The sequence below is a fragment of the Procambarus clarkii genome, chromosome 73 (assembly GCF_040958095.1).
Source record: "Procambarus clarkii isolate CNS0578487 chromosome 73, FALCON_Pclarkii_2.0, whole genome shotgun sequence".
Classification (NCBI taxonomy): Eukaryota; Metazoa; Arthropoda; class Malacostraca; order Decapoda; family Cambaridae; genus Procambarus; species Procambarus clarkii.
The window spans coordinates 9,277,254-9,286,927 of record NC_091222.1 but is presented as its reverse complement, the minus strand read 5'-3'; the positions used below and the strand labels follow the sequence as shown (position 1 = coordinate 9,286,927).

The 9,674-nt window shown below is 45.3% G+C and overlaps 1 protein-coding gene across 1 annotated transcript; it reads right to left on the bottom strand.

Moving 5' to 3' along the window:
- Positions 1 to 302: 302 nt before the first annotated feature.
- On the bottom strand, positions 303 to 1,379 carry LOC138356563 (caldesmon-like). The gene has a single exon (XM_069312761.1). It carries the CDS (start codon positions 1,377 to 1,379, stop codon positions 303 to 305), a length of 1,077 nt encoding a protein of 358 aa, XP_069168862.1.
- Positions 1,380 to 9,674: the final 8,295 nt, after the last annotated feature.

Sequence of the window (9,674 nt, the reverse complement as noted above, 5' to 3'; positions counted from 1 at the left end):
AGGGACACCACTCTTCTGCCTTGCCTACACTCTCTACTTAAGTGTCCAGGCTTGTTACATGTGTAGCATATTACCTGAGAAGAGAATCCTCGTCCTCTCGAACTACGTTGTCCATTATAATAGGATTCGCCACGTCTCCACTGTCCTGTACCTCGATACCTAGACGTTGTATTTCCTCCCTGACCCGAGGGTGCGCTAGCCTGACCCTCGAATGCGTCACCTCCCAACGGAGAAAATTCCACATACCCTTGACTTGGTCGGGCTATCGGCTTGCCAGTATATCCACGACCATCTCTACTGTTCTACGTATACCGTCTTTTACTACCCTGCAACTTTGCGTGACCTTTTTCTTCATATTCCTGGAGACTTCTGTAAGCTTCCGTAATTACATCTGCTTTGTCCGCTGCTTCTAAGAGTGTTTTTATTCCTGCTTCTTGCACCTTAAACCTGGTGTCTGGAGTCACCATCTCCAAGAATTTTTCCATTAACATCCATTGTTTCAAGTCTTCGAAAGATTCTACCTTTTCGGAACCCATCCATCTTTGGAATCTACGTTCCAAATCTCTGGCTGTTTCAGCATATGTGCTCCTTTGTGTCTTTACCATTTCTCTGAACCGCTTTCGGTAAGCTTCATGTGTCAGTAGAAATGATTTTAATACGCTGTTTTTCACAGTCCAGTAATTTTTACAATCTTCAAGAGAGAGCTGGGTATAGGCCTCTCTCGCTGCCCCAGTCAATCTTATTTGCACCAATTGGGCCCAATCCTCCTCTGGCCACTGCTTTAGTGTAGCAACTTTTTCAAAATGCTCAAAAAAAGACTCTGACTCTTCTGGACAAAATTGCAGAACCTCCTTTTCACGTGCCTTGTGATCATATGCTGCAGGCATAGGTGTGCTCTCCGAGTGTACCTCTCGCCCTCGCCTCTGAGCAGCCACAAATTTATTTGCTTCGATTTCCATTTGCTTCGTTTTCTCCTTTTCTAATTCTACACGCGTTTTTTGCTCACTTTCAAGTCGCACTTTCTCTTGCTCCAATTTCAGTTTCTCTAACTGAAACTGTCTCTCTTCCCTCTTAATTTGAGCTTCCAGTTTCAAACGTTCCAATTCATATTCTAAACTTCCACTCCTACGAGACGAATTAGAAGACACTTCCTCATTATCTTGTTCCCCACTTTCCTTTGCACTCACATCTAATCCTACCGCTCCTACATCTTCGCGTCGAGACCTTACTTTATTTCCAAGTTCTTGTCTCATATAGACCACTTTAGTCGACACTAATTCTATCTCATAGTGTTCGGCGATTTTCTTCAGCTGTTCTTTCGTACAGCTCTCCAAAATTAATGGGTCCTCTTTTGTTAAAAATTCTTGTACACGATCCATGATGAAACTTTACCTGGCTGGATACCTAGATGACTAGCAATGAGTGCTGCAAGTGTACACAGTGTGTCTTGCTCAAAACACTCCCGGACAGGCCCCCATATGTGTTGCGATCGAACTGTTGACAACCCAACACATTTAAGTTAGGTTTATTCTGAATGTTTATCCTATGCTTCGTTGTACTACAACGGGGTACATGAATCTGAACAGGTGTCAACCTCAGCCGGACCTATTGTCAGGTGCGACACACTTTGTGCTGAGGTCTGACAAAGGACAAGAAAATAAGATGGTATAAAACTTCATCATGGATATATTCAGATATATCTCTAATCACCTTATATACAATATATTACATATATATATACATGTAATATATTGTATATAAGGTGATTAGAGATATATCCGAATATATCCATGATGAAGTTCTATACCATCTTATTTTCTTGTCCTTTGTCAGACCTCAGCACAAAGTGTGTCGCACCTGACAACAGGTCCGGCTGAGGTTGACACCTGTTCAGATTCATGTACCCCGTTGTAGTACAACGAAGCATAGGATAAACATTCAGAATAAACCTAACTTAAATGTGTTGGGTTGTCAACAGTTCGATCCCAACAGTGCACAAGGCAAGTTCCCCAGGCAAGTGCCCCAGGCTAGTGCACCAAGCAAGTGCCCCAGACAAGTGCCCCAGGCAAGTGCACCAAGCAAGAACACCAGGCCAGTGCACCAGGCAAGTGAACCAAACAAGAACACCAGGCAAGTTCACCAGGCAAGTGCACCAAGCAAGAACACCAGGCCAGGGAACCAAGCAAGTGCAGCAGACAAGTGCACCAGGCAATTGCACTAGGCAAGTGCACTAAGCAAGTGCCCCCAGGCAAGTGCACAAGGCCAGTGCACCAGGCAAGTTCAGCAGGCAAGAGCAGAAGGCAAGTGCACAAGGCCAGTGCACCAGGCAAGTTCAGCAGGCAAGAGCAGAAGGCAAGTGCACTAGGCAAGTGCCAGAGATAAGTGCACCAGGCAAGTGCACCAGACAATTTCCCCAGACAAGTGCACTAGGCAATTGCCCCAGGCAAGTGCCCCAGGCAAGTGCAGCAGGCAAGTGCACAAAGCAAGTGCACCAGGCAAGTGCACCAGACAAGAGCACCAAACAAGAGCACCAGGCAATTTCCCCAGGCAAGTGCATCAGGCAAGGGCACCAGGAAAAGGCACCAAGCAGGAGTGCCAGGCAAGTGCACCTGGCAAGTGCACCAGCCAGGTACTTGCCCCCTGGCAAGTACCCGAGGCAAGTGCACCAGGCAAGTTCACTAGGTATAAGCGCCCCAGGCGAGTGCACCAGGCAAGTTCACTAGGTAAGCGCCCCAGGCAAGTGCACTAGGCAAGTGCCCTAGGCAAGGGCACCATCCAAGTGCACCAGGTAAATGCAGCAGGCAAGTGTACCAGGCGAGTGCACTAGGCAAGTGCCCTAGGCAAGGGCACCATCCAAGTGCACCAGGCAAGTGCTCCCAACAAGTGCACCAGGCAAGTGCAACAGGCAAGGGCACCAGGCAAGAGCACCAGGCAGGAGCACATGGCAAATGCACTAGGCAAGTGCACCGGGCAAGTGCACCAGGCAAGAGCACGAGACCAGGCAATTGCACAAGGCAAGTGCACGAGGCAAGAGCACCAGGTAAGTGCACCAGTAAGTGCACCAGGCAAGTGCACAAGGCAAAAGCACCATTCAAGCGCCCCAGGCAAGTGCACCAGGGGGAGTGCACCAGGCAAGTACACAAGGCAAGAGCACCAGGCAAGTGCACCAGGCAAGTGCACGAGTCAAGTGCACGAGGGAAGAGCACCAGCGAAGTGCCCCAGGCAAGTGCACCAGGCGAGTGCACCAGGCAAGAGCACCAGGGAAGAGCACCAGGCAAGAGCACCAGGCAAGTGCACCAGGCAAGACCACCAGGGAAGAGCACCAGGCAAGAGCACCAGGCAACAGCACCAGGCAAGTGCACCAGGCAACAGCACCAGGGAAGAGCACCAGGCAAGAGCACCAGGGAAGAGCACCAGGCAAGAGCACCAGGCAAGAGCACCAGGCAAGTGCACCAGGCAAGAGCACCAGGCAAGTGCATCAGGCAGGTACAACAGGTGTGGGCCTCAGACGCTGGTATGCACTCCCAGCTGTGGACTACTCACAACAATTGATTAGGTACCCGGCGGTGTCCGGGTGCCTCAGCTTGGGAACGAAGGACTCATCTTTTCTGTACAAGACCTTCATTGTTGGAGTTGTCTTCATTACCCACCACTGCTCGGCCGTCACCACTAACTGCATACACTGCTCGGCCGTCACCACTAACTGCATACACTGATCGGCCGTCACCACTAACTGCATACACTGCTCGGCCGTCACCACTAACTGCATACACTGCTCGGCCATCACCACTAACTGCATAGACTGCTCGGCCATCACCACTATCTGCATACACTGCTCGGCCGTCACCACTAACTGCATAGACTGCTCGGCCATCACCACTATCTGCATACACTGCTCGGCCATCACCACTATCTGCATACACTGCTCGGCCGTCACCACTAACTGCATACACTGCTCGGCCATCACCACTATCTGCATACACTGCTCGGCCGTCACCACTAACTGCATACACTGCTCGGCCATCACCACTAACTACATACACCTCACATGACCATCACAACTAACCACTGTGACGGGTCTTGACCTCCAACCAGGCGTCCCGCCTGAATCGCCAGTTCCCACTCCGGCGTACCCTGCCTAAAGAGGTGTCACTATTCCTATGGAGACGGACAGGGCCTTACTACCCCTCTCTAGGTGCCACTTTTCACCTCTGGGGGAGCACCTCAGTCGACCTGCTGGGCAGAGTGCCCCATGGAACTCAGCCTAGCACCCCGCAGGGAGTGAAGTAACCCGACCACTCCTTAGGGGCCATGGTACCCGAAAATCCGATGAAAAATGGAATATTTACGAAAAATTACGAAAAATACTACAACGTTCTGGCAACACTGTGGTCCAAACCGTTTAATGATATTTTGAAAAATAACGTAATTAGAGTCAAATTTCCCGCTGCAACTTTCGTGAATCTGGTCCTCGCGCCGTGAGTGCGCCGCGGGGTATTGTATCTTACGTTGTAGATGTCTTATTTTTCGTAATAGCGTTGAAAATAACATGTTATGCATAAAATGAATATAAACTCACACAAATGACAACAGTATCGTGTGAGTGAGAGGGTGGTGCCCGTCAGTGACTGCGTGTCTCTCATGGAGAGAGGATGTATGCTGACGCGCTCACACAATATCTCCCAGAACATGCTATTTTTGCTATTTGTACTGCAATATGACTTACCAAACGAACAAGAGAATAGCATTGACAGCTAGATGCATGCGAGCTCTCCATACGAGCTGGCCGCAATGCGTAAATCACCAGTCACGAGTAACTTGTCGCGCGCGCTACGCAACTCCAACTTTTACAACTAGATCTGCCTTCACAGCCTTTATTTATTATTCAATTTACATGAAACTTGCACATTATATGTAGAGTTTACGCCTCTAAAAACTCTAGTATGTTTTCTTATCAACGTAGATTTATTGATTTTCTAAATAATGATACACTTCATTTTGTTGCATACGTTTTTGGGAAACTTTTAAAAATCTGTATTATTGCACTGAATACATCTGGGATAAAGATCATATTACCAAATCTTTATTATATAGTAAGGTCATAGCGAGTGTCGTAGAAATGATTTTGGTTCACAATTGTGGGCTGTGAAAGCAATTGAACATTGTTGAAAAATATTTATTTTTTTTATTTTTATTTTCCCTTCAATTTAGGCTGAGATGCTGAAACTTGGCCTAGGTGCAGCACCTTTCACATGTATCAGGATAATAAATTATGAATACCCTACAACAACTTTAATATTTCGGGGGAGATGCCCCCTTAGTTTCGTTACTGGGGTGGCCGTGGACAAGGAAACTCAAGATTTACTCCAGATCGAGTTGCTGGCCCATAAGGTACATACATGGTCGCCAACTGGACTCGCCTTACTTCGCAGCCAAGTGATGCTTCAAACTCAGTGGTACATTAACTCCCAGTCAAGTACTCTCGCAATAACTGGGTGGTGCACAATAACCCCTACAGCAACCCATCCTCTTAAAAATAACGTCGCTTTCCGCTCGTATGCAGGCTATAGCCAAAAATGGACGTAATTTGAAATGAAACCGTTTTCTGTTTGAGTCCTCCGGCTTACGGCTTACTCGGTTAGGTTAGGAGAGGAAACTTTCATTTAACGTTTTTCATGACGTTTTGAAACTTTAGGAGACTTTCCTGCCCTCCTAACCTACCAGAGGAACTTTAACTTGCTGTTTTGGAAAAAAAATCCCAAATTTATTTTCTTTTTTTCATTTTTAAATTACGTCCATTTTCGGTCATACGGGTAAACGGCCAAATTTAGACATAATTTGTTAGAGGACAGGTTGTTGCTCACCAGGAATGAAGAAGAGGAAGGAAATACACAAGAAAATCCGATTGATTTACTCAATAAAAAGCTACACTATGCCGTCTGCCAAAATCTCTCTCTATCATTTAGATAGCAACACTATGGAAATTTATCTTACCGTCTGGCTACACTGTAGTTTCAAAATCGCCTGTTATGGCTCTAAGCCAAAACTCAAATCTACTGCGCATGAACCTACTTATTACATCGTCTCTGCAATAGTTTGTAGCCTTTAATTCACTGTTTACTCAACTCGTAAAGACAATCACTTGCATTATATTTAAATTAAAAATTAATATGATACTGTTAATGTCCGCTGTCAAGCAACACACTATTCCTGAGAATTACATTGAAGGTATTCAAAACCTTTCCTAACACAATTGAAAATGGGAGGGCAAGTTTATCTACCTTATAGATCGTAGATTCCGCGTCGGTTATCTCCTCGTGGATGCAACGTAGGAGCGTTAAGTGGTTCCTAGCACCTCCAGCATTGAGGGGGTTGAGTGGCTCCTTCCACCGCGCCCACCGTCCACACACACACTCCTCCACGAACGCCGCCCAGACCACCGCGTGTTCCTTCCCCGATGCTAGACTGAAACTGATGTTAGCTGTCCTCCCAGACTGACACACTTTGACGTACCGGTCCACTCCTCCCACACGTAGCTTCGTCGTATGGAAAAAGGTGGTTGAATTGCAGAGGACCAGGAATGCTACCAATTCTTTTCTACTTGCACTTGCTCCCGCCGTGCAAAGCCTGCAGGTTTGTCCTACAAACCTCCAAGTGCCTCTTCTCAAAGTTACCCGGGTTCACTGTCGTCATCGAGCCTGCAGTTGACAGGTCACCCTCTTCGTTCACACACACTAACTGCTCGAACTTTTCCCCTCTGGAGGCTAATACATCTCCCAGACTGGTAATCTCTCGAGCGCACTCCCGCTCAGCCTGACACCTAGTAGCAAGTGACCTCAGAATTCTCGCTTCCCTGCAGGGGCGCCGACGTCATTCTACGTCACGCCCGAGGCGCGAAACGATTAGGCAACCCGGCCAAGCGCCCGCCGCCGACCAATAACGCTACAGCTAGCGCTGTACCCAGAATGCACTGGGGCTCTCGCCTCCAAGCGGGAATTCTCGCCTCCCTCTCGGCTCGCACCACAATATTTGATGATGGACTCAACTCCTAGCATTATCATGCTTCTCCAGAGTCATAAAATCAACCAAAACTTTTAGTTTGTACAGATGGGGAATTATGACTCTTATATGCAGGAATATGGGAATACATGACTGAACTTCATAGCACCACATACACCACACACGACCATCACTATCCAGCATCTTAATCACCTTCCCTGGTTAAGTGCTTAATTACATAATAGTTTCTTTATCAGCTGTCTCACTCTATCAAAGTAGGAGAGACAAATGTATGTGAATGTGTGTATATGTGTACGTATATGAAAATATGTATATATGCACTGTATATATATGTATGTGTGTGAATGTATATGTATGTTTGTGAATGTATATGTATGTATGTATGTAAAGTATATGTGGAAGCAGATCAGAATTACATTTCACCTTTGTAAATGCACATTAATGACACAATGTAAAAAGACTCATCGACCACTTTATGTAGGGCATCTGTGAATCAATGTATTTACGTATGTAGCTTAGCTTAGCATTTTAAAAGCACTACAATCACCTTTTGTGGTTGATTGTTCAATAAATCACTGAACTACATGTTTAACACATCTCTAACCCTGTCCATGGAGGAGAGAAGAAAATGTATATATGCAAGTTAGCATTTTAAATGTGTGACCACGTCTGTAGTAGAAAATAATAAAACAAAAAAAAACTACCCTCATACACCACACACGACCATCACCACTAACAACATACACCACACACGACCATCACCACTAACAACATACACCACACACGACCATCACCACTAACAACATACACCACACACGACCATCACCACTAACAACATACACCACACACGACCATCACCACTAACAACATACACCACACACGACCATCACCACTAACCACATACACCACACATGACCATCACCACTAACCACATACACCACACACGACCATCACCACTAACCACATACACCACACACGACCATCACCACTAACAACATACTCCACACACGACCATCACCACTAACCACATACACCACACACGACCATCACCACTAACCACATACACCACACACGACCATCACCACTAACCACATACACCACACACGACCATCACCACTAACCACATACACCACGCACGACCATCACCACTAACCACATACACCACACACGACCATCACCACTAACCACATACACCACGCACGACCATCATCAACATCATGTTGGTGTTTGCTCATCTGTGATGCTTTATTGTTTGAGTGATATAATGAACGAATGAAATTGATTTTTCATAACAGTTATTTCTTTCATGTACAGCACTTGTTCTTTCTGTCTCTCTGGGCTGATACCAATCCTTCAAGGAATATTATGACAGTTTTTCATTGCTTAGGGTAAGTATATACAGCATAGCATGTTCTTAGGGTAAGTATGTACAGTGTAGCATGTTCTTAGGGTAAGTATGTACAGTGTAGCATGTTCTTAGGGTAAGTAAGTACAGTGTAGCATGTTCTTAGGGTAAGAATGTACAGTGTATCATGTTTTTAGGGTAAGTATGTACACTGTTGCATGTTCTTAGGGTAAGTATGTACAGTGTAGCATGTTCTTAGGGTAAGAACATACAGTGTAGCATGTTCTTAGGGTAAGTATGTACAGTGTAGCATGTTCTTAGGGTAAGTATGTACACTGTTGCATGTTCTTAGGGTTAGTATGTACAATGTAGCATATTCTTAGGGTAAGTATGTACAGTGTAGCATGTTCTTAGGGTAAGAACATACAGTGTAGCATGTTCTTAGGGTAAGTATGTACAGTGTAGCATGTTCTTAGGGTAAGTATGTACACTGTTGCATGTTCTTAGGGAATGTATGTACAGTATAACATGTTATTAAAGTATAGGTGTACAGAACATCATGTTCTTTGGGAATTTATGAACAGTATGGCATGTTTTTTAGGGAATGTATATACTGTATAGCATGTGCTTAGGGTATGTATTTATAGTATTGCACGTTCTTAGGGAATGAATGTACAGTATAGCATGTTCTTTGGGAATGTATGTATGTATGTTTAGTATAGTATTGAATGTTCTTTGGGTATGTATGTAGAGTATAGCATGTCCTTAGGGTATGTATGTATCTACAGTACAGCATGTTCTTAGGGTATATATGCACAGTGTAACATGTTCTTGGGGAATATATGCACAATATGGCATGTTCTTATGGTATTAATGTATAGTATAGCATGTTCTTAGTGTAAGTATTAGGGCAAAAGAACAAACGAATAGAGGTAACTGCAGAGGGCCTATTGTCGATATGAGGCAGCTCCTATTTATAACCACCCAATCCCACTCATATACATGTCCAACCCACTCTTGAAACAATCAAGGGACTCTACCACCACGCTACGTGGTAATTAGTTCCACAAATCAACAACCCTGTTACCGAACCAGTATTTAATGAGTGAATCTTATCTCTCAGGACAATACCATTGATTGATTGATAAATATAACACCACCCAAGATTGATTGATTGATGAAGATTAAGCCACCCAGAAGGTGGCACGGGCATGAATAGCCCGTAAGTGGTGGCCCTTTTAAGCCATTACCAGTATCAAGAGCTGATACTGGAGATCTGTGGAGGTGCGAATGCACCCTGCATGACAGG

What these genes read in the sequence shown, in the direction of transcription:
- LOC138356563 (XM_069312761.1), bottom strand. Translation starts at nt 1,379, where the DNA reads ATGGATCGTGTACAAGAATTTTTAACAAAAGAGGACCCATTAATTTTG.